Source organism: Apis cerana, linkage group LG6 (genome assembly GCF_029169275.1).
Source record: "Apis cerana isolate GH-2021 linkage group LG6, AcerK_1.0, whole genome shotgun sequence".
NCBI lineage: Eukaryota > Metazoa > Arthropoda > Insecta > Hymenoptera > Apidae > Apis > Apis cerana.
This window is the reverse complement of record NC_083857.1, coordinates 14,223,764-14,248,319: the sequence shown is the minus strand read 5'-3', so window position 1 is coordinate 14,248,319 and position 24,556 is coordinate 14,223,764. Positions and strand designations below refer to the sequence as shown.

The 24,556-nt window shown below is 38.0% G+C and overlaps 1 protein-coding gene and 2 long non-coding RNA genes across 7 annotated transcripts in view; 1 reads left to right on the top strand and 2 right to left on the bottom strand.

Moving 5' to 3' along the window:
* LOC133666302 (uncharacterized) lies at positions 1-1,951 on the bottom strand. The gene is made up of 2 exons (XR_009830296.1): positions 1,481-1,951; positions 1-1,399 (listed from the first exon to the last, which is right to left on the bottom strand). It is a non-coding gene; the product is annotated as an uncharacterized LOC133666302 (long non-coding RNA).
* A 5,644-nt stretch (positions 1,952-7,595) lies between these two features.
* The window catches only part of LOC108003253 (uncharacterized), a 38,367-nt gene continuing 21,406 nt past the window's right edge, over positions 7,596-24,556 (bottom strand). Inside the window, exons 2-3 of the long non-coding RNA XR_009830290.1 lie at positions 8,908-10,053; positions 7,596-8,785 (exon numbers count right to left, since the gene is read on the bottom strand). This is a non-coding gene — a long non-coding RNA (uncharacterized LOC108003253). The remainder of the gene's footprint in view (positions 8,786-8,907; positions 10,054-24,556) is intronic.
* Positions 9,917-24,556, top strand: part of LOC108003252 (A disintegrin and metalloproteinase with thrombospondin motifs 7-like) — a 62,396-nt gene continuing 47,756 nt past the window's right edge. For all 5 annotated transcript variants that reach the window (XM_062076567.1, XM_062076568.1, XM_028669426.2 and 2 more), the window contains exon 1: positions 9,917-10,045. In XM_062076567.1, the coding sequence (XP_061932551.1) occupies positions 9,967-10,045 (79 nt within the window). In that variant the 5' untranslated portion in view covers positions 9,917-9,966. The remainder of the gene's footprint in view (positions 10,046-24,556) is intronic.

The following is a 24,556-nucleotide window of genomic DNA, read 5'->3' as shown; positions in this document are numbered from 1 at the left end:
TTTTTCGATTTTATTGGACATTATTGGCTTTAATTTGTGTCACTGTTACATCAAGATATCGGTATTAACTTAAAATAACATAAAATTATAACACACAATTCTATCAATTAAATTTACTATGATTCTCATTCTCCTTCAATCATTAATTTAATTGAAAATTAAGAATAACGATTATCCACATATTCAAGATCATTCAAAGAATTTATGACATAGTCTGGATATTAAAACAAAGAGATAGATAAATTACCAGATGAATCGATAACGAATGAAATAATATAAAATTTATATATTTCGCACCGATTATTATTATTATTATTATTATTTTTAGAATGATAAATATTAAATTAAATTTTAATAAAAAATTAAATTTTTTGTAGGAAGGAAACTGAATAGAAATAAACAGTTTACACATGATGATGCAACAAGAACTATATACATAGGTAATATATACATATATATATACTGTATCACTTTATTACTCAATTTAAAAACTATTACGATTCTCATACATTTATCGTGCTCTTGACGACTCTGCAGGCATCATTCAAGTTGATAATATCGCTGACAAGTGAATCACGAGGATGTATCAGTTTTTCACGAGAACAGAGTAGAGTGTAAAACATAGTATGTACACGTTTCACGCTCGTAACAGAAAGCGCGGAAATGGATCGCTTATGACACGAGGAGTATCTTCCTTACACGATTCGTTTAACGAGGCAATATAAACTCGGTTCGAAACGTGAGACGAAACGTGAGAAAATAGCGAGAAAATTACGATGAAATTTCTGTTCGTTTCACCGGATACGTACCGTGGACGAATCTTTCCCGTTAATTGGAGCACGGAAGCTTCCGTGGAAAATTTCTTGCGGCGTTTCACGTTCCGAACCCTCCACTGCTGATCGGTCGAGCGGATAATATTACGCGAAATAAGAAATAATATCATTAAGATAAGAAAAATATTAATCGTGTAATTAATATAACGAAGCATTATTTTATAATATTTTTTACACTTGAAATGATCGATGTAACGTGTAATATAATCATTTTCTTCGTTTATACATTATTCGGTTATTATTTTCACGAAATTTATTACACGCTCGTCGGAGAAACACCGTTCCTCGTTTATTAAAATTCAGATTTACCTTGTGTGCGCCACCGATACATCGGTAGTTTATTAGATTAAAAATTTGTCCTTTAACTATTCCACTCGCAATATTTTCAACGTAAATACTTTCCAACTACTTCCATCACATTCACTTAAAATTTCTTTTAGTTGCAACTTATTTATCTCCAAGATGTATTAAAATTAAATTCTCAAACGATTATCACATCAATATTTTCCCGACCGAATTTTTAACCCGACAACGTACAAGAAAGACCGGATCACGGAAGCATCCTTCTGTAAAAAAGAAAAAAGAAAAAATAGAGAAAATTAGGTCGATTAGGTTTCGACCTAAAAATCCGTGGTTTTATCGCGTACCTGTCGAACTAATCGACGCGAACCAGGCGCTTTCCTCGCGTCATTATGTTGTTACACGGCTAATAATAACGTGAAAGCGAAACGGCGGAGGTCCTCGTCAAGCCGGTTGCATATCAAATCCCGAGAGGAACGAATTATATCGCGCTTAATGATCGTGCGTTGTTTGGAGAACGAAGGGTACCGCGCAATTATTAAATCGTTAAGTCGGACCGTACCCGGCCACGGGCGCATCCCATAATATAACCCGTGCACCAGTGGTTCTTGAATCTATCCTGGATCCACTTTTCACGTGTAAGATAAATTCGCCTCACTCGCTAATAATAATAATAATAATAATATAATTGGCAACAATGTAATTCGAGAAAAATTTTAGGTAACAAATACTGGGATGTAAGGTACTACTCGTACAGTTTTTAACAGAATTTTAACCTTTCTTCCAGGATAAAATTAATACGATAAAAGTAATTAACAAGAGGTAAAAAGTAATTAATAAGCAACAATGTAATTCGAGAAAAATTTTAGGTAACAAATACTAAAATGTAAAACTGTACTACTCGTACAGTTTTTAACAGAATTTTAACCTTTCTTCCAGGATAAAATTAATACGATAAAAGTAATTAACAAGAGGTAAAAAGTAATTAATAAGCAACAATGTAATTCGAGAAAAATTTTAGGTAACAAATACTAAAATGTAAAACTGTACTACTCGTACAGTTTTTAACAGAATTTTAACCTTTCTTCCAGGATAAAATTAATACGATAAAAGTAATTAACAAGAGGTTTGGGATATAGTTTTTTTCATTGAAAAATTGTAGAAAATTCATAAAATTACGCCAGAGTGATTCTCTCCAAGGTGCAAGAATCACTGGCACAAGGAGGTATCCCGCTCGCTGTTTAGTCGTAAAATACGAACATATAATATCTAACATGCCGTAAAATTAATAGGAATCTACATACGTTGTATTAAAAATTATAGAGAGATTTTAAATAATACGTTTTCTCAAGGAATTACAATTTTTACAAAAGGAGGATTGAATAAAAATTGAATAAAAATAACATTTTTCTTTTTTTACGATTTTAAATCGTTACAATATAATATGATTAGTTGAATTGAATTTAATTTTAACTTTTCAAACTCGATAGAATCGCGGGAAGCGTAATTTCGATTTTTCCGTCCGGAAGAAAACCACTGCCATAGAATTTCCATTACTTGTTTCTTAAATTATCGTTAAAACATCGTACAACGTAATTTCTACCTTTCGTTGCCCGATCGCGCCGACAATTTTCCACTCTGGATCTCGGCAAATAAAACGTTAACCCCGGCTCTGTGTACGTGCGTCCGATCCGCAATGAGAAACTATCCAAGTGAAATAATTACTTCTTTCTTGCTCGCGGGACGCTCGCAGGAGGACGAGGATGCGAGCGTTTTTTCTCTTTTTCTAACCTTTGAAAAGAGAGAGAAAGAAAGAAAACTAACTTACTCGGTCTCGCGTGATCTATATATCTGGTAACAGATTACACGGTGGTTTAACCGTGGAACAAATACCGGCTCAACTACAACAATCTCCTTCCAAGGTTTTTGTTATTGAAATAAACAGAGGCAGCGTATCTCAACCCTTCGTCGATCCTTTATTCTTATCCTTGATTATTTGACGTTTATTTATTTATTTATTTATTTATTATTTTAAATCTTAGACTTTGTTGAAATATTCGTTTGTTTTAACTCGTAACACGTCACGATCGAGCTTCGTTTTTTTCGGACAACAGCTCGGACGATTATTACGTTTCGAGGCGAGGAATTATCGAAGCAACCGTACCAACTTCGACCGTTAAATTTTCCCCACGCGTTGAATTTCTAGGGATAAAAATGTTGCACGTAAGTTGCACGTAATTATCTTTGTTTCGAATACGATTTAAACGGAGGAGTTAAATTTCACTTAATAATATTTAGAGTCGATTTAAAACGACATATTCCAATGAGAATTTCGTTCGATTTTATTCGTTATTTACACGAGTTGAGATAATTGTTTGCACACGCGCACAATATTATACGAAATTCACGTGTCTCGAGTTACCTAGCCACGCGTGGCTAGGTAAATTCATCGAAATAAAATTCTTCCATTCGAGGATGGGCAAGGAGGACGACTGTCGTTTCCAATTTCGAAACGGTAATAGATATGAGTTACAGCTTTGCCATCATTACATAGAGTTTACACGGTGAAAAATTAAAGCTATTTAGTTAGGCCAATTGCTCCAATTAAACCCAATTAAGTTATTATTGCAAAATGTTGCGATCGTAAGTTCTAATAGCTAAAGTCGAAAGACGAAGACGCTGTTTTAAACTTTTCGAGAAGGATTCTTTTATTTTTATACGACGAAATAATTTTTTTTTTTTTTTGTAATCGAAAATGAAGGATTTTTGCGTAGCAATCCCAATAATAGGAATGAAAATTAAATAATAATAATAATAATTTACATATAATTTCACGAACTAATTGCAATTTTGTGCACATCTTGTATCTTTCGATACATTTTGAATTATATCGTCATAATCATGCCAATTTCAATTTAATCAATTTCTCGAATTTATCCTCTTTTTATTATTTCAATAAGCTCCTCCGAAACTTAAGAGAACCAGTAATGAGTAAAATTTGATAGTTACGAATAAAACTTTATTAATTTTTTAACTAATTACTTTTTTTAATGCCCAACTCTCAAAACTTTCGAACGATAACAAATCGAGGAATTTTTACGATAGATAAAAATCGATTCTATCGACATTTCTTCGAAATGGCAGGGATCGAAAAAATTTGAAAAACCAGCACACCATCTATAAATCGATCGCGAATCTTTATTTGAAAAGTCTTCGTCATATTTCTCTCTTATCGCAATAATAATATTCAAAATATGTAACTATAGTTCCAATTCTCCCAGTTGAAATATCCTAAAAAAAAAAAAAAAATAAATTTCGAGTTTCACTTTCGAATCGAATTTTATCCCCATAAAATTGTTACACGTGAACCAAGCTTACTTTTATTACAATAATACGTTCAGTTTCGCCTCTACGAGAATAAACGTTCGCTCTGCTTCCGTTCAAATTTATCCTCCATTTTCCTCCCTATCTTAATTTTTATCCGGGTGGAATATGTCGGAGCAAAAAAAGGAGAAAAGAAGAATAAGTCGATCGAAAGGTTGGCGAAAGAGGTACGGATTTTATAAGATACGGTTCATTATCATTGCCCGGAGCGCACCGTTTCCTCCGTGCTTACGCGCCCCCTTCTTGCGTTTCATCGATATTAATTAAACTTGTGCGTTTATCTTGGCCGGCCATCTTTATTATTATTATTACGGCCGCGTCTGAATGCGAATCCTACATTTTTATTAACGTTTCTTTTTTTTTTTTTTTTTTGAAAAGGAAGGAAGAGACGTTCATTTAAAGCAGCGAATATCAAAGATGTATCGACGACGATGACGAGAGTCAAATACGATCCATCGCGTCACGTATGATTATTCCAAGCGGTGCGCCGGTATCGCTCGGTAAAATCGATTTATCGTCCGCCTTTTCCTATTACGCCGCCCATTTTTAATTCCAGACACTCGCGGATAAAGTGTGAACAGGAAAATCCGTGTTTATCGCGCCTAAAATATAACGTCGCCTCGAGAATAAATGAAAACGAATCGTTTAGTTGTTGCAAGTTTTTCTTTCTTTCAAAGTCAAAAGAAAGAATCGCGCGCAAGATAAACGATCCGTCTATCGTTCGTTTTCTCTGTTATATTTACGTTTCTATCTAATCAAGATCGAAGTTGTAAGATTAATTTAATTATCTCTACGTTCTATCATTCAAGCTAACCTAACCTAACCTAAAAAATTTAAATCGTAAGAAAACGTACGTATCGCGAACAGACACCGTCCACGAGAAATAATTAAATTACTATCCACATTTTTTCGAAATGAAAATCGTCTCTAACAGCAAACTTCTTACAGCTGTCTTACAAAAAAAAAGAAAAAGATACAACGACAGCGACTGAGTTATTTAAAACGAGACGACTTATCCTAATTTATTCGAGAGAGAGAGAGAGAGAGAAAAAATCGATAAAACAATTTCCAACGCGCACGATGCTTGCTTGCACAACGATCAAAACAGAGCCGGTGTTTTCATCCGGCGGAATAACTTCATCGGGCACTCCCGCTCTCGGCTACTGCCTGTCAATTAGCTATCATTAACATCGGCAAATTAGTCTAAGGAGGCTAAGTCTCGTATTCGTAGGAGTAAATCCCGTTTCGAGTCGAGTTCCACTTTTCGTTGTATCCACTTATTATTCCCTCCCTTTCTCTATCTCTTTCTCTCTCTCTCTTCCGCTTTCTCGCCTCTCGCCTCTCACTCGGAGCCGTTATATACGCATTTTCACACGCGTTTTGCCCACGCGCTTGCTCCGATCCATTCGCTCGAATGCATTTCCGGTGCCTCTCACTCGCGTCATCATCGTCATCGTTGTCGCCATTGACAGCCGTTGTACACGTCACCGGCCCACGTGCGCCTCCCTCCTCCACCCGAATGCCTCTCCTCTCCCGCAATTCGAGCCTCATTTCTTCCGCGTCTCTGTTCTGTCGCCCGTTCCTTTGTCGCAGAAATAAATTTGAATAAATTCTCGATTCGAATATACGGATGGATGTGTTTCACAGGTGGTGTGAAACAAAAGGTGATGTAAAAAAAAAAAGATTAGAGCTAAAGTAATTTGATATCCTGAAATTTCGAATATTTTTCTAAACGCGTTTGAATAGAACGTTTCGAACGTTTTAAAACGTAAATGATAAGACTGGTAAATCGAATTTTAGAATGGGACCGATAATGTATCTACGTTTCGAATTTCTCCGCGCAGAAATGTATAAAACTTCACCTTTGAGATACAAGGGGTCGCTCGTTGCGCACAAGTAATAAGACAATTTCTCATCGAGTTGGAACGACGCGTCGTTAATCACCGTGATGATGCGCACGCGTTGTGTGGCGCGTACGACAACTCAATTCGGCCGACATGGTACACACGGCTTTAAAACCGCGCCTCGCTTATAAATATTCCACCGCCGTTCTCCAATACGGAGCGGAACTATCGTTTCGTTAGCGCTTTTACCGCGCTTTCGTTGCTCCATATTTTGAGTATAATATAAAAGATGATTTTTTAAATATTTATCAAATTTTACCGAAATTTTTCTTCCAGTTTGCAGCGTTCCTTTTTAATAAATTATTATTATTATTATTATTATTGGAACTTGATCCTGTGGAATCGAGTTTATTATTGGCTGGGATATTTTCGATATAATTATCAGACCGTGAATATTTTTGTAAAATTAAATTGGTATTAAATGGAATTGGAAAAAATTTATATCGTAGCTTTGAATATCCTTTTTTTCTTTTTCTGCATATACAAACATCGAATAAATTAATGATCGATGTTAATCGCGCGGATCACTTTAATGAAACATTCAGATCAGTGTGTGTGTGTATATATATATATATATATATTTGTCAATACTTCAAGGTTCTCGATATTGACAATACGCCAATCTATTTCTGCGAATGCTCAATAATATCGATACAATTACGTATTCCACGTGCGTGTATATATATATATATATATTGAGAACCTCGTAATATTGACAACGTGCATAAATCGATTGCCTGAATATTTCTCTAAGATACAATCGCTCAAGTTGCAGAAATCGATCGATTTAAGTTACCACATCTGTAATTAAAGTTAGTTAATGCGCCGTCATTTGTCATCGTTATAGATACCAAGCCAGCCGACGACGAGTTATTCAATTGACGGTATATGGTATTTCCATCGATTCCAGTATCTCTGCTATCCGATAGCGGCTTGAACGAACGAAAAAATTATCGCGTGTTTGACCGAACGAATCTTGTTATGGGAATTATTGTCCCTTCCAGGACACGAGTTTCTTTACAAGAGGATGGATAAAAATTTTCCAGCAACGATATCCAGGTTGTTGTCAAATGTTTTTTTTTTTTTTTTGTATTTTGGAGCAAGTTCATTTATTTTCGCTGTTTCACAAGGGATAGGTTCATAAATCCTTCTTTGAAGAGAATAAACTTTAATGTGCTCTAAGAAAGTTTTAATATCTTTTAATATCTGACATCTCAAAATTTCTAATATCATATAACACCGTGATAAGTTTGATAAGTTTAAGTTAAGTTAATTCTTTGCTGATGAAATAAAAAATTTAATTTAATAATTCTACTAATCAAATTTCAATCTTGGAATAGAGAGAGAGAGAAAAAGAAATATATATGATATAATTATAAGGCACAATTTTTATAATTTTTAAATATTATATAATCTATCTTAAAAGCAAAGAGATATATTTAATAATAATAGTAATAATTTTACAATCTTTTGCAATCAATGGATTATTATTAATCGATAAAAATTTTCAACATATTTGTCCTATTATTTTAAAGAAACTAGCTAAATTTTTGAAGAGAACAATAAATGTAACAATAAAAAATGGCTAATTTAATTCCTAACCTAACATAACCTAATCTTTACTAATAAAATAAATAAATAAAGTAAATAAATGGCTAATTTAATTTCTAACCTAACATAACCTGATCTTTTACTAATAAATTCTAACTTTACAAAGAGAAATATGATTATAATTTCCAAACATTACACATAATCTATCTTAAAAGTAAAAAAGGTATCTAATAACAGTAATAAGACTGAATCCACAATTTCAACGGGTATTAAAATTACCGATATTCGATAATTTACTTTTGCAATCAACGAATTATTGTCAATCGATTGAAATTTTCAGTTTGAAATAAATTTAACGCCTGTGCACGCGCAATTCTACGTGTATCTATCAGCCCTTGTCCTAATTAACAACAGAAGGGTGGCAAACGGTGCGGAATACCGAAAGGGTTTGGGGAAATCAAAGTCAGTTGATTAACTCTCTCTTTCTCCCTCTGTCTACGAGATCAGTAATTAGCCACGCGGGGATAGCTATCAACACGAGCGAACTTCCGATACATTTGCAATGGCAATTAACATTTATTTTCTCCGTGCTCCGACTTCGAATCGGCTCGATTGCTAATTTTTCCTTTTTTTCTTCCTTTTTTCTTTTTTCCTTCGTCTTAAGGTCGCCTCTTTTATTTATCCCACCGATTCGATAATCGACAGTCGCAAAGAAGAAACGCGGATTCGATTATTATTCATGAGTTTCTTTGTTCTTCGCACAGTTTAAAATATAATTGCCTCGATTTCGATCGAATCGATTATACGTACCAACTGAAAAAAAAAAAAAAATAGAGAAAGTTGAGTGAATTATAATTTCATATTTCAGGATATTTATTAATCAATAATTCGTATATATTCACGAAAGGCGAAAAAATAAATAAATAAATCAAAACCTTGGAAGAATCGTGGAGGAGAATCTGCTTAAACCGATCAAATTTTCTTGTTTTCGCGATCATCATCGTCGGTGGTTGGCTGGCAATAATTTTCCAGCATTTTCCAGCGCCCCCTGTGGATAATATAATGAAACTGGAGCGGCAAATAATTGGGAACGCGGGGACACGTGATAATACAAAATAAATCCGGCTATTCACCGGGAGGGAGGGAGGGAGGGATAGGTACGGTTGTATCGAGTCCAATCACGGGGGTTCTCGTTCAAATCCGATTACCATAACTACCGAGCATTACTCCGCCTGACCACCAGAGGAATCTCGCGTAACAAGCTTCATACCTTGGGACGCAAAGCTGCTGCTACGAAAGCATCCCGCCTTTTCTTTCCTTCCTTCCTTCCTTCCTTCCTTACCGACCAAGCTGGAATTCAACTTTAATTCCTCGATCCTTCCTTTTCGCAGGGATTATTCCTTTCCTTTCCTTGTTATTCCAAGCCAGTGAAAAACTCACCACTCTTTCTCTTCCTGTAGGAAAAATAATCTGAGAATCGTCAATTTCGAACTTTGTTTTTCGCAACAACAAAGGGAGATTCGTTTTAAGCTTCTTTTAGATATCGAATCGATCGGTTTGGCCATGTATCTTTGAAAGCGAATCCCGCTTCTAAACATTTTATCATCCTGGTGTTCTAATCCCAACAGTTGAGTTATTTCGAATGCTTTTTTTTCTCTTTTCACTCGAGATTAAACCTCGGATTTGTCTTCCCCTGTTCGGATTTTTGTTCGACGAATTTGGCGACGTATTTGAATTCTGAAGTTAAAATTTTATCGTTAATAATTCGGGGAATTGATCGAATTTTTTTAACTTTGGAGGAATTAAAAAAAAAATTCGAGGATTGACAAATCAATTAATATTTAAACGATAGACTCCACTTGCACAATTCTTCGTCAACAACATTATAATCTCGTAGATTAACTGTGATAAAAATTGTGATGATGATTTATATTTATATCACAGGTGAAGGAGAGTGAAAGCTCACGTTGGCGTATCCCGGCCTGACTGCAACCATGCGTTATCCACTGATGCTTCAAGCGTTCATCGTCGTTGTGCATATAGTGCCAGAAGCTCGTCTCCATCGTCCAAGGGGTGAGTTTCTGAAAAATGTCCAATTTCAAAAAATTTACGTTCGAAAAAATACGTTCGAAAGAGTTTGAAACTTTTGACAATTAGTCGCTCGATTCTTTAAACGAGCGACTCGACATCGTTCGTGCACTTCGAATCGGAACAGAACAGTCCCTCTTTCTCACTCTTTATTGCTAACTTTTGCGGTGTTGTCATTTTTCACGTGTTCACGACGCGGCGCGGGACATCGTTCTAGTCGATCCTTCGAGAATAAAGATACGTGTGACTCGAAGGAACTAGAAGGAAGGAATCTTTTAAGATTAATTTATTTCCTTTATCGATTCGACAAAAATTATAAAAAATTGATGTAAACTTTGCTTGAGCTTTATGATTATATATACGTGATATTGCGATCTTTATGGTCTATTTATGGCAAAATATATTACAAACAATATTTATTTCTATCGTCAAAAATATATAGTATTCTTTGTTTCGAATAGAAAGAGAGAAATAAATGGATTTAAAGAGAATATACGCGATATAGGCATTTTATACGGGATTTATACGGGAAAAGAGACTACGATAAATCAGTAACTTTATACGATTGTCAAAACACGTTCGAAAAATTCGTAGACCTCTAACCAAGCTTAATACGATCCATCACGCGTCACGAACCCGATTCGAACAAGTCGAGTTGGCCACAGAATCGTGAAATGATAACGTTTCACACGATGCAATTGCAACCGCACAATTTTCACGTCACTCAGTGCGCGATTCAAGTTCGACCTTTTTTCTTTTTTCTTTTTCCCCGAAACGAAGACAAATGAGACGAAATTTTATATTGGGCACTTTCCACTTTGTTTTCACTTCGTGTAAAAAATCTTCTAATCTTCCAAAGATCCAAATTCGAAATCTGATGCTAAAATCATTGCTGAACGATTGTTGCTTAAACAATCCTTCGAAAACACAAACTTCGTCTATTAAAAAAGGAAAAAGAAACGGAAAATTCTAGAACAAAGAAGAAGCCCTTCCCGCTGCACTTCCCGTCCATCCTCCTCTCTCTCTCTCTCTCTCTCCCTCTCTTTCACTCACTCACTCAAAGTAACGAAATCCGTAACGAATCCAATTGTACAACCGCCGCCATTTTTCCAGATGGCGCTCAATGCTTTTCAATGCAGATGAATCTCGCGAATAAATATTTATTCGGCTCGCGTGGGCGGTTTGGCGTGAGACAATGCGGTTCAAGGATTGGCCTGTCATTAGGGGGCCAATTATCCTCGATCGGGCGAAAATTACAGCGGAGGTGGCGCCCGTTTGTTGTTGTTGTTGTTGTTGTTGTCGTTGGGAAGGGAAAAATAACGTGTCAATACGACACGCGTAACCCGTCCATCCTTAATTCCGCAATTATCGACACCTCTTCTCCTTTCCTCCACCCCTCCCCCCCTCCACTCTATACACCCGCCCACCCGCTCCGTAACGACGACCATTAAGGCGTTATTAAGCGATGGAGGGGAGGGGAAGGGGATTCGTCACACACGTACACACACGCACACCCTCTAATTTGAAACTTAACGCCCCGGAATTCGAACTACGGCCGAACCTGGCCAAACTTGGAATTGTTCCCTCGCAAAGTTTTGGCGTGGGATCCGGTTGGTCGGATCCGGTTTAAAATCGTCGTCGTCGTGGTGGGGGGAGGAGATATAAACTTTGCGCGTAATTACTCGCTTGTTTGCGCGGAAATTTTCGGAAATGCTGTCCGTGTTTGGTTTTTAAAGGGGGAGGAGGAATTCGTGGAAAGTATGCGCGAGAATTATATTCGTCTCGAAACGAGGAGAAGAAGAGGAGGAAGAAGAGGAAGAAGTTCGTCTTCCGTTTTCGAACATTTTAATTTCTATTACGCGTAATTGGAAGATACAATTGGTTCTACGATTTTGAATTTGATTTGATTCTTAATTGGAATTTCTCTTGGGGCAATTTTTTTTTTGGAAAATTTCTTCGACGAAAGAGGAAACGAGAAAGGATGAAATTTTTCCCGGGGAAAAAATATCGATTTTTTCCTTACTTGTCGGCAAAACAGGGAATCGGTTTCGCAAGTGGCGAATATTCTTAGCTTCGAACCGATAATTGTTATAAATAGAATCGGTGCCAATCGAATCTATACGTCACTTTCGCGATTATCGTTAACGACACGCGGTTCTCCGTCCTTGCTGCTACGTTTTTGTCTGCGAATGTCGAAGCGCATTCGAACACGAGTCACGTCACGCTCGCCGCGGTCTCGAAGGATTTAGAGAACGCTGCAATTGAAAAAAGAAAAAAACGTGCCTCGTCGCCCCGAGAAATACGCATCTCGGGATGCATCGTCGATCGCATTGTCCTCCGCAATATTTTCGCCTCGAGTGCGAAATTTTTCTTTCTTTTTTTTTTATATCAGAGACCGGTTCCTAAAACGCTATCTTTCGATCTCTCTCTCTCTCTCTCCCTGTTTTTTCCGACCGAGAAGAAGAAAATGGACGTGGTGTGGCGCCAAAAGCGACGAACGAGCGGGAAAAAAGAAAAGGAAAGGAATCGCTCGAGCGGAGCAATAAAACTCGAGCGTCCATTCATGGTTGGAAACCTGTTGAAAAATCGTTCTCCCGCTCCTCTCTCTCCAGCGCTCGTCGATGTGGGTGCGTGTTATACGTGTTTCGAACGTAACGCGTGGCAGCGTCGCGCGTTCGAAGAAGAATAATCTCGAAATGAAACGAGAGGAATCTTAAAATCCTTTGCGCTCGAACCAACGACGATTTCGACGAGTTTTTTTTTTATAGCTGATTTAAATTTCGCGAAGAATCAACGTGTTATTTTGTGTATATAAAGGGAGAAAATATTTATCGAATATTAAATTCTGTATCGTTGTTTCGCTCTTCGGAATTATTCTTGCACTTATTCGACACTTCTCTATTTTCGTCTTCATCTTCCCTCGTCAGTTTCTCGAATAGAAATAATTTCATTATTCGATAAATTAAAACTCATCCTCGCTCGAACTAATTTCATTTCGCCGTACTCCACGCTCGCTAAAACTTTGAAATAAATAATATTTCTATTACCAACGCCGAAAACGTAGATCACGGTCCGATTCGAGATTGAAAAATCTAACCATTCGACGGTATATTAGTCCACGCTTTATAAAAGCGATATTTTAAAATATCGTCGCCAAATTCGAGTGATGCCTGAGAGTGAAAAGGGTTAATAATTAATAAGATTCAGGAATAGACGTGTATCAAATCGGGGTTGGAAAGATTAAGCTTCCGAGATTTGAGATTGCCAATCACTTTGATCTCGGTCACTCGCCAGTTTATCGAGGCTGTCATCGCCTATTTCCTGGCCTCAAACCGTTTCAAACCGTGTCTTCCATGGAAGGAAGGAGGGAGGGGAGGAAGGAAGGGCGAGCCCTGAATTTTCCAACTCTTTCCGTGTGCGAGGGGAGGGTAGAAAAGTTGGAAGATCTCGGAAAATCTTGTGAAACTTCTTAAGCCGATATAAAATCTTAAGTCCATGAATTACGCAAGCTGCTCGGTTCGTTCGCGGATTTTCTTTTTCGATCGAAGAGTGGAAAGTGCCCTCTAGGAAACTTTGTATCGAATCGAGGTTGCGTACGGCGATTAAAGTACACCGAGTGTCGAAACGATAAGGAGAAGCCTTTTCGAAAGCTGTTTTCCTCTTTTTTTTCCTTTCTAAATGAAGCGAGATGCAAAGGAAACAATTAGCGCTCACGCGACGGCTCGCGCCCCCTGTCCATCAACGTCCAAAGTATCAACTGATAACCGAGTGATTAATGCGAACGCCGCCCTAATGGATGACGCATTTGGAAGAGCGAGAGCGAAAAGAGAATAAAAAGGAACGCGAGGATAAAATCTTTCCTTTACGTTCACGCGCGGGAACGTAATTTTCGAAATGCAAAAGCAATTTGTGTAATTGCTAGTGAAAAACTTTCTTACCTTCGAATTATTAAAAATTCTATATTCGTTGGACCGATATCGATCTAAACAGGCCTTCCGATTCCACTGTTCCAATTTCAAAAGATCTCGCGCAATTTCAGATCTGTGAAAATAAAAATAAAAAAAAAAAGGGGAGGAGATCAAAATTTCCAAGCGTTTGGAAAAAAGAAAAAAAATGGAATCACGGAAGGGAGAAGGAGAGCGGAACAAACGGGAGGCGAAAATATAGGGATAGGTGGTAGCAGCGATTGGCGCACCTGTGCTGTTGCCGATGTTCCGATGAATGCTGGAGCGGGGGCGGTTGGGCGTGGGCTGGATACTACACGCTCGCTTTTTCTCCTCTCTCTCTCTCTGCTTGTCTTCGCGAAGGATCGGGAGGAGGGAATAAAAGGCGAGAGAGGAGCGTGGGCCGCGATTCCGTGGTGCAATTCCGAAAACGCTGAAAAACGTGACTCGAACGTGGCCGGTTGTTGCTGCTGCTCCTCCGTCCACGCGTAGGCACACTCGATGACGAAGCGTTATCTTTATTTTCATTCAGAAACCACCGGGCTTCCCTCCTCTTCCCCTCTCCGCTCCCGGCTCCGTTATGTAAACCTCGAGGCTCGGCTTATCGTCGAAAAAAACTTTTATTTTCGGACGCCCGAATAATGTTTGCGGTGTTGTCGATGTTTACGGTCGACGTGCGAAGCGGGATCATTTTTCCCTAGCGATTGGCGAGAAAAGTTTCTAGTAGTTGCAGTAGCACGGGGGAAAATTTAATAAATTGAAACGTAAATAATTTGCCACGCGATCGTAATGGTGATTATATTAAAAACGGATCGGGTATAATTAAGTAATGTTAAGTAATTGAAGTAAGTGTATTCGAGATTTTTAACTTGGTTACTTTTTCAATCGGATTAATTATTCTCGGTTCTCGGATCAAGGTATTGATATTGTTACGTGAATTTTCTGTTTTAGAAAATTGTTTGAAGATACGTATTGCGTTCTATAATACTTTTATCAATTTCTCCGAATATCCCTCTTTTAATTTTTTAAGAAAACAGGAAATTATCTTGAAGAAGGAATTTGTCTTGTTTTTATAATATTATAATTATAATTTAAGGTGATTAAAGGGTCTCGGCTCTAGGGACGTTAATCCGTTCAAATAATAATATCTATTCAAATCAGGGGAGCGTAGTATCGCCGCCAAAATTCCAATTTCGTATGCAGGATAAACGTTATCCGGGGATTGTCAGAGTATTAGAGCAAATAGTAGCGATCTGTGTTTGCTCATAATACGTGCGAATACTCGGCAATATAACGGATAATGCGATAACCAATGTGACCATCATCTTATTAGAGCCGCCGTTAACGATTGATCGTTTTAAACGAGACTAAACTAAACTTTTCTATCTTCTTTGAAACGAATCTTAAAAAAAAAAAAAAAAACCTTAATACGAATAATTTAAATTTCTACAAAATCTTTCGCTTTAAACTTTTTTTTTTTCTTTTATAAAATTAAAAATACTCGAAGACAATATATAATAAACTCTCCATCGAATCATAATTTTATCAATTTTAATTTCAACGTTTCGATATATTCTCTTATGACTCATCTTTTAAAAATAAAATATTACGTTTACTTTTTTTACTATTTACTTTACATTAAAAATGGATCGTTACGCGATTACCATGAGAGAGAGAGAGAGAGAAGTCACGAGTTTATTTGGCTATCGCAAAGGAGGGTCGTAGATCTGTCGAGAAACGTTGGGAGACACTGGGTCAGAGCATCGTGATTCGGCTGGGACGAGGGAAGAGCGAGCACCTGCGGGGGCAGACGTACGTAGGACGAGGCTCGATCGGTAATAACGAATGAAACCCACGCCACCTTGTCTCGAGAAGTGGCATCAGAAGTGATCCTTTTCGAGAGATATCGTCCACCTCCGTCCCGCCAGCGTATTACGCTTTCTGCAAATCTTGCCGAGAAGCGGCATCCCTCCTTTCCTTGAATAGGGTGAGTCGAGTCGATCTCTTTCTTTTTTTCCTCGTCCAATGAAAGACACTTCGAATATTCAAGATAAAATTGAAATTTAAATTTTAATTGCAAGTGAAAATCTTCGGATAGATTCGGTTGTCTGCGAATATTTATCAATTTCAAGAAATTTCGTAAATAAAAGTTTAATTGTTGAAACAAATTGTTGAAATTTTATTTGTCACTTTTGTAAAATTTCTAATATAATTGTAATGATAAAAAATATGAATTTTTTTATTTCCACAAAACAAACCTCACGTTTTATCGAGATTACGATGCTCCAAGTTTTACAAGATGATACGCTTCGTTGCACCTTGCTCTAGAATTCAAACAAACTTGTTCCGGTACCCCCTATTAATTCAACCCTCGACACAACTCGTGAAACCGAAAGACAGATCGCGCGCGGTATTCGCATTAATTTCGCAAAGTTCCAAGTCTCGAAGGAGCGCAACGTCTTAGTCGAGAAGAGATTTTTCCTTATCCGACTTGTACACGTAACACTTGTAAACTAGCTGCCACCGTGCGTCTTCACCCGGAGACAGCGCAATAACGGATTTCACGATTTCCCTCGGGTCGTCCGGTTACGATATCGGGCGTCGAACAGTCGATAAAACTTGTCTCCTCTACACAAAAGCAGCGGTATTAATTTTCTCATCGAAGATCAAAACGTCTACGCGAGACGTGGAGGCGAATACGATTTTCTTTTCCTCGTTCTATTTGACGAATGTTGTCGCAGGAGAGCAGGAGAAACGAGCGCGACAATGCGCGATAAACTGACGTGGCAGATTTATACACGTATAAAGTAGCAAACGATTGGAAACTGGACTCGAGTTGAAACGTTGTTGATCTTTTCGCGATTGCGAAGCGGAGAGAAATATTCGTGGATATTCGCGAAATACTCGAAACTTGGTTGGATATACTGAAAAACGAACAGTTTGCTCGTTCCGTAAACTCTTACGTTTTCGAGTTATAAGAGGTTATAAATACAAAAGGTATAAATAGTTTTGCGAATGAGTAACTAAAAAAAAGAAAATATGTTTTTATAACCTCTTTCGACGTATTTTATCGCATACGTTGGTAGTTTTCGTTTATGGAATACCAAGTTTTAAATATCTCGATGGGATAAAACGAAATATATATATATTCGTCTAAGAAACCGAAGATGATCCTCGTATCTCGAAGAATATTTTACCCGTAGAGAATATTATCGAATAACCTGTACAACATTTTCAGTACATTAAGATACTTATTTTATTCTCTCGTTAACTCAAGAAAAAAAGACGGAAAACACGCGCATTACGAAGGAACGAAAAAATCAAATCTCAAAGCTCCTCTCTATCAAGTTTCTCTAAACAGCGTCCGTAAAAGTTCGATATTGCGTAAACATCCGCAGCAGTCCACTCATTACTGTCCCTATACCCGATAAGACACGAAGCCTTACGCACACTAAAAAATTATTCGCCACACGTTACTCGCTATCTGTCTCGAGCTTCTCTTCGTCAACCGCACCACTTTGCTTTCTTTCCTCCATCTTGATTGCATCCTAACGTCGCGCCATCGAGCGGCGATAAAAGTAATCGCGCTGTTAACCTAAAAATTCCTTGGCATTTAAAAACGAGACAGGGAAGCAGGATCTTATCGCGACATTACTACTGTAACTGAACAGGATTTAGATAAAATATGGGAAATAACACGCGTTCGCCGTATTCCTTGGACTTGGGAGAGGGCGCTATGTGCACACGTAAGAAAGAAAACACGTATCTCGATGCTTCTTGTTCCGTGAAAACGGTCGGGGAGATAAGATGCGTTCATGCGGCGTGTTGCAACGCGTTAACGTGTCCGCGTAAATAGCCGGATTGTATATGGAATTTATTGGGCGGAGCGAAGATAGATGGATTTTGCGGCAAAGGCAACGGGCATCGCGATAACAATTCGTCAACCGGTCGTCATAATTTACCACGGCTGATAAGGAAGATTCACGGCAACGGTGGAGGAAAGGGTGTGCTTAGGGGGCCGTCGAGGAAACGTCGTTTTGCTTTTAGCGAGGGAAGATATTGCCCGTGATAATATATTTATCCCGTGTGGATGCTCGCGCATTTCACACGGACATGAATTTACAGACACGAGATTTGGAAATATGTCGGTCAAACATTTTTTTTTACGAAATAAAACGAACGAATCGGCAAAATTCCAATTGGCTATAATTTTAATGTGTGTTTCATACTGTGAAATTGGTTATTTCGCATATACGGCGAGTAGCCCTAGTTATTCCGTTTGGAAACGTTTCGAATAATTCTATCCAATGTGTGTCTGTCGAAATACATCGAAATATCGAACCAGAGACCGTGCAGGGAGAGACGCAATTGATTTGCCCACGGATTTATTTACCTAAACGCGCATACATCGTATGCATTTTCCAGAATGAAAATTTAATTTTCATAACTCCGGCCTGAGGTAAACGTTTATTCGATACGCTTCGCATTCAAATATATTTTTTACATACATATTTTTCTTCGATTAAATTTCGATATGCTCGAGCGGAGATACGCTATATACGTATAAATCGAGGTTCGAGAGAGGAGAGGGATCGCAATCTTTATTCCCATAAATCCATCGAGCCGAAAGTAGCGGATTTTTCACTTCGTCAAAGCCGTTCCACACCCGTTTCGATCCTATCTGCGAAAATGCCTGCGAGGTAATTAATGAAAACCGAGAGAGCCAATGGAGTCGTAGATCGTGCAAGGTTGTGACAACCACCTACGTGTAAATCAACTCGAACCTGACTGGAGGAGAGAGAGAGAGAGAGATAGAGAGAGAAAAATTCCGGAATCGTTTACTTGGACGAGTTCGAAAATTATATTCGAATTGATTAACAAGGAGCGGCGCGTCATTTAAATTCACGCCACGAATCTCTCGAAGGATTTTTTTTTTTTTTATATATATCTCGACGTATCTCCACTGTATTTTTGAAATTCATAGCTGGATTTTAATATTCAACCGTTTCAAGTGTTTCGATAGCGCTGACCCGTTAAAGGCGCGGCCTGGAAATAATTACCATGAAACTCTCGAGACTCGAGGGTGCTCTAGTTCACCGAACAAGACGTGTCCGATCCACGAGCCTTTGATCATTCTCGATACGTATATACCCGCTATCGGTTCAACTTCTTTCTAAGATGGCCTTTGAAATTTAGCCGTCGCTAAAGAATCCGCTAAATTAAAAAAAAAAGGAAAAAGGAAGGAGGAGAGCGACACGAAGGATGAAAGAGTTCTTTTGAACCGAGAAGTTTGCCAGAGGAACAAAAGGGAAAAAAATCGCTTTTCCCTCGAGAAATAATTGTTTCGTGATTTTCTTTGATTAATTTTCTCAACTTGATCCGCGAAATATTTCGGGAAAAATTGAAAAATTGCCAAGAAACGGATCCTGCTTCCCCCAATTTTTTTCTTTCTTTTTTTTTAACTGGAAAATCCTCGACTCGGGCGAGCAACGTGGCTTTGCATCGCGTTAAGGAACAATGATTAAGTTGTATCGGCATGATTAATGGCCGTGGTTGACCCGAGCCCTGTCCACAGCCGAGCTGCGATGAATACCCGGAAAATTGCTCGGCGGACTGCAAGCGCCGCTCCACGCCGGCTGAAATTAATCCTTTTACTACTGAATGTTTCCTGCCGCCACTCCATTTCGTCCGTCGCTCGATCCTTCCCCCTCCTCGAAAACTCGATTAACGATCGTTTTTTCCGCAGAGCTTGAAATACTACGATCATACATTCGTATTATTATTATTATTATTATTAAATTGTACTAGTTTTCGTATCCAGATATAAATAATATATGATTAAATTACTTAATTCTTAAAACAAGTTTTAAGTGTGACAACAAATATGTGAGACTTTTATTTTCATTTCTGAGGTACGGATATTTATTTCTAATTTGCTCGTGTTACACTCGAATTATTATTTTTAAAAAATGTTTATTATCCTATATTAATTATAATACTTTGATCTTTATATATATATAGAGCTTTTATTTTCATTCACTGAGGTATAAATATTATTGGATTACTATTCTTAAAAGAAGTATATTATCTTACATTAGTCAACTACGTATGACGCTTTGATCTTCATTTATAGATATTACTCGTTCGAAGATATTCGAGATATTTTCACGGCTGTTTCGTTCGACATCGCTTTAACACGATGCAAACGTCTTCTCGTCTTTTAATCGCGCGAGCGGAATCGCCTTGAATCGCCGCGATTCGTTTTAATCGAAATCGGCCGGTTCGCCGTAAAAGCCGAGCCATCTGTTGCGCTCGCCTGACGCGGTTTCCTTCGCTCGGCCGCGGAACAACCACAAGGGAAGCTTTTATCACTTCGAGTTACCGGCCCCGTCCGTTAACCCAATTGAATCCAACTCGGTCAAGAAGCGTGGCTAATAAAAAGATCAACGCCACATTTCGGAAAAAACGATTTTAATTTTTTCTCCTCCCTCTTGTGCGTAAATCATAATCAAAAATCGATATCTCAATTATTTTCCCTTTCTCACTTAAAACCATTATTTATATTCTCGATTGTTTATAGCGTCGTGAATTACGTATATAAAAAGCGCTCGTATCGGTGTATAAGCTCGCTTTCAAAATTTAATTCAACACGAGCGGAGTTAATGCAAAGTTGCATTGTATCCACGTCGCGATACGTCCCTCCTCAGGCTGTTCCCGATCCGGGGGGACGTTGGCAGGGGAATTGTCAACGCGTGGTGGAAGTAAGTTTGCCGAAGCCTGGTACGGGCGAACTTTCTTAATCCAGTTTCCGCGGCTTCGCCCGCCAAGTTTCTTCGAAATTCTCCCCTCACCCTTAACCGTTTCCGTTTTAACGTTGTTACGATTGTTTCCTACCAAGAAGATTTGCAAAGAAAATATTTCGCGAGGAATCGTGTTTCGAGAAGTAGTAGAGGGAGCAGTAGAGGGAGATGCAATGATATTAATTTATCTTCCCCTTCCCCCCCCCTCTCTTTTTAATTTTTCCTTTCTTCGGGCATCCAATTTTTCAGGAAAAATTTTCAGAAAGAGAAAGACAGTGATACGTAACGATATTTTTCTGTTTTTAATTTTTCCAATATTTTTAAGAGACAAAGAATACGTAACAATATTAATTCCTCTTCTTTTCTGCTTTTAATTTTTTCATTTATTAGAGACACGAGTTTCAGCTTCGTTTCCTTCGATATCCGATTTTTCTCTCTTTTCTTGTTGAGAAAGGCAAGAGAGAGAGAGAGAACGGACACACACACACACACAGATTACTGGCCGATGAAGCGTTTTCCGATGGTTTTTCCATCGAATAAGAAATAAACTTTTTCCATTGATGGAATTGATTTAATGAAGTACGAATCCGAAGAGAATTTTAAAAGGAATGATAATTATAATAATTTTATTTTATAATTATTACCGTTGTCGAAAATTTCATTCGATAGATTTTTAACGTATAACATATTTTAACATATTTTAATTTTTATTTTAATCTTTAATTTTTATTATTAACTTTACACGATTTCATGCAAATTGATCTATTTTTCAAATTTATATATATATATTTTTAAATTTATTATAAATTTATATATACATATATATATATTTACTTTCTGATATTGCATATAATATTGTATGTAGATATAATCGATTTCACGTTATACAACAGGTGAACGAATATTTTAGAATGTTATTGTAATTTTTAAAAGTTAATCAACTTGAATGTTGGAACGACGCCGCAATCCAGCTTTTATTTTTGCGTTACGCAATAATTCCGCATTAATAATTTGTACATTTAGATTTGCAATGTCATCCGTTTTCTATTTGCTACTGCATTTTTAGAGAGAGATAGAGATAGAGATAGAGATAGAGATAGAGATAGAGAGAGAGAGAGAGAGAGAGAGAGAGAGAGAGAGAGAGAGAGAGAGAGAGAGAGAGAGCCCTTGTTGCGCGGAGCGTGCGGAGCGTCATCGTTTCGTGTAAATTATTACGCTCCCTCCGTGGAAAACGTGGACTGAGTATAAGGGAATGGTTGTTATTTTCATAAATGATAGCTAACCGTGTATGATGAGCACGCGAGAGCGGTTGTTCGGGGAGGAGGAGGAGGGATTTATGAAAATCGTGGAAGAGAATAATCGAGAGGAATGGTCACGGAAAGCGGAAGAGGAAATTTCAGCATTCAGTGAAGCTTGAAACGAATTTCTTGAGGAAGGAATTCTATACTATACGGGATAGATGGAACGAGATAGGTTTTGATCTCGGAGATGGTTGATTTCGGCGAAAGGAATTTTGTAATTTTTAACTTAGAATATGTTAATATAAAATGTTGTAAAAGTTGGGTGATGTGTGACCGATTCGAACTTCGCTTTCGTTTTACTGTTGTTTATTTAATAAGATCAATTTATAGAATGTTATTATATTTAGGTAAAATCGTTAGATAAAAAATATTATTAGAGAGAAGATGAAAATTTTAAAGAAACAAAGGATTGATACATATTGATTTAAAAAATAAAAAATCGCAGAACGGGATATTACCGATTTAAAAATATAGAAAAGTCACGATTTTCAAGAATGAGAAATTTCAAAAATAAAATATATTATTGCACATAGCATTTGCAATTAAAAACGTGGAATGTTATTTGTGAAAACGAAAAAAGATCGAACTTTTAATTTCGATCGAAGCGATAAATTCGAAAAAAAGGAAAAAACGAAACTGATTCACGTTTCGAAATTCAATGTGAAAACGGGATCAAAAAATCATTAATCGAATCGTAAATGTACGCCGGCCGATTATTTATCAAATGCCGGGTCACTACGTTATAACGTAATAAAGGATGGAATCGAGGGAAGCGAAATTCGGTTTTCCAGTATATCGAAGGCCGTGCAATTCCCGCATTATACATTGTGGTGTAGTGATATGGCGTTATTCCAATTCAGATGATGTACAAAATTACCGAGCTTCGACTCGGTTTCTAAACTTTGAACTGTCTCTCTATAACGATCGCGTCCCCGTGGAACGACCTTCCTACCTGCTACACGCGTACGTCTACCAATCACAATGTAAACTCGATTCGGAATGGGAGGGGAGGACCTCGACCGGTCTAAATTCCAATACGCGGCCAGTGTAATTAGACCGTCGTGCTACGAATAATTCGATGCTCGCACAGCTTGAAATGTTTATAAATTTACGGTTCACGCGTGCCGCTGAAACCGATAAAGAAAATCGATCCATGGAATACGGAATATCGAAATCCCGTTTTTATTATTCAATAAAATTTATACTCGCAGAACGAGTTTACTTAAACAATTGTTTAAGTTTGTTATTGGAATTTCACTCTTCGCGATATTTACATTCGTTGCAAGGATAAATTTAATACTATACGTATTGCTTTGTACAACAATTTGTACAATAAATTTCACAATATTCTAAAGTCCGAAAGCGAGGATAGACTTGGAACAGATTGTTTTCTTCGGTATTATCTCGTTAATTCCGATGAAATCCGATTTGTTATTAAATAAGCGGAAAACTAGAAATTCGTTCTCTCCCATAATTTTCTAGACACGCGTCGAGCGCCAGCGAGCGAATGTCTCGGTGAGATAAGATCAGAGTAGGAGAGGGGGAAGCAGAGTCATCGAGGTTAGGAATCGAGTTATTTTTACGGTTCCACGCTGCCGTTCCATCGAGTTGAAACATTTCTTCGATTACGCGTATTTCAATTATTATTTTTTTTATTCTAAAAGAGGGACACTTTATTATCCTTACACGCCAATTCAAATACTTTTTCGATCTCTACTTAGCGTCTTGCGATTCTCGTATCTCGAGTCCACGCGGAGGATAAATTGGAGAAAGAGAAGGAAACGATTGATAATCGTTTTCGCGGGAATAATAATCGCATCGCGTGCAAAATTGCGGACAGGGTAAATTGCACGTTATCGCATTCTCGACGACCCGGTTGATAACCGGAAAAGTATCAATTAGCTCCGCGATCGTTGTCAAAAGAAGAAAAGAATACGGAAAGTTGAGATTTCCACGGTTATCGTGACCCTAATGAATTCGATAAGCGGCCTTATGCTAATGATGGGTCCGCCGAGACCCGAGTGAGTCATCGCAAAGGGGAGGGGAGAGGGAGAGAGGAAACTGGTTCTGGTACCGTAACACGTTAGGTCTTACGTGGACGATAATGTATCGTCCCGACGCCTAATAACTTTGACTCCTGGGGGGATACACGAGGACCGGGGGAGGCGGGGAGGCCCATCGTCGACCGACCCATCGTGGAACCGGAATCTAACAGTGTTGCGTGAACCGCTCGCTCGTGATTCTAAATTTATTCCTCGTTCGAGGGATGGCGCGGCGATCGTTAAGTCGTTACCCAGCCAGTCGTTTCCCTTCCGCGTTCCCCCCGATTTCGCGGAAATCTAATTAGAGAGGGATCGGTGGTAGATGGGGATTCGGTTTCTTGGAGGTGCTAGTGGTCTTGTTGGGGAGGAGAAAAATTTTCTTTCAAACATGAAATCGACAGTTTTATTT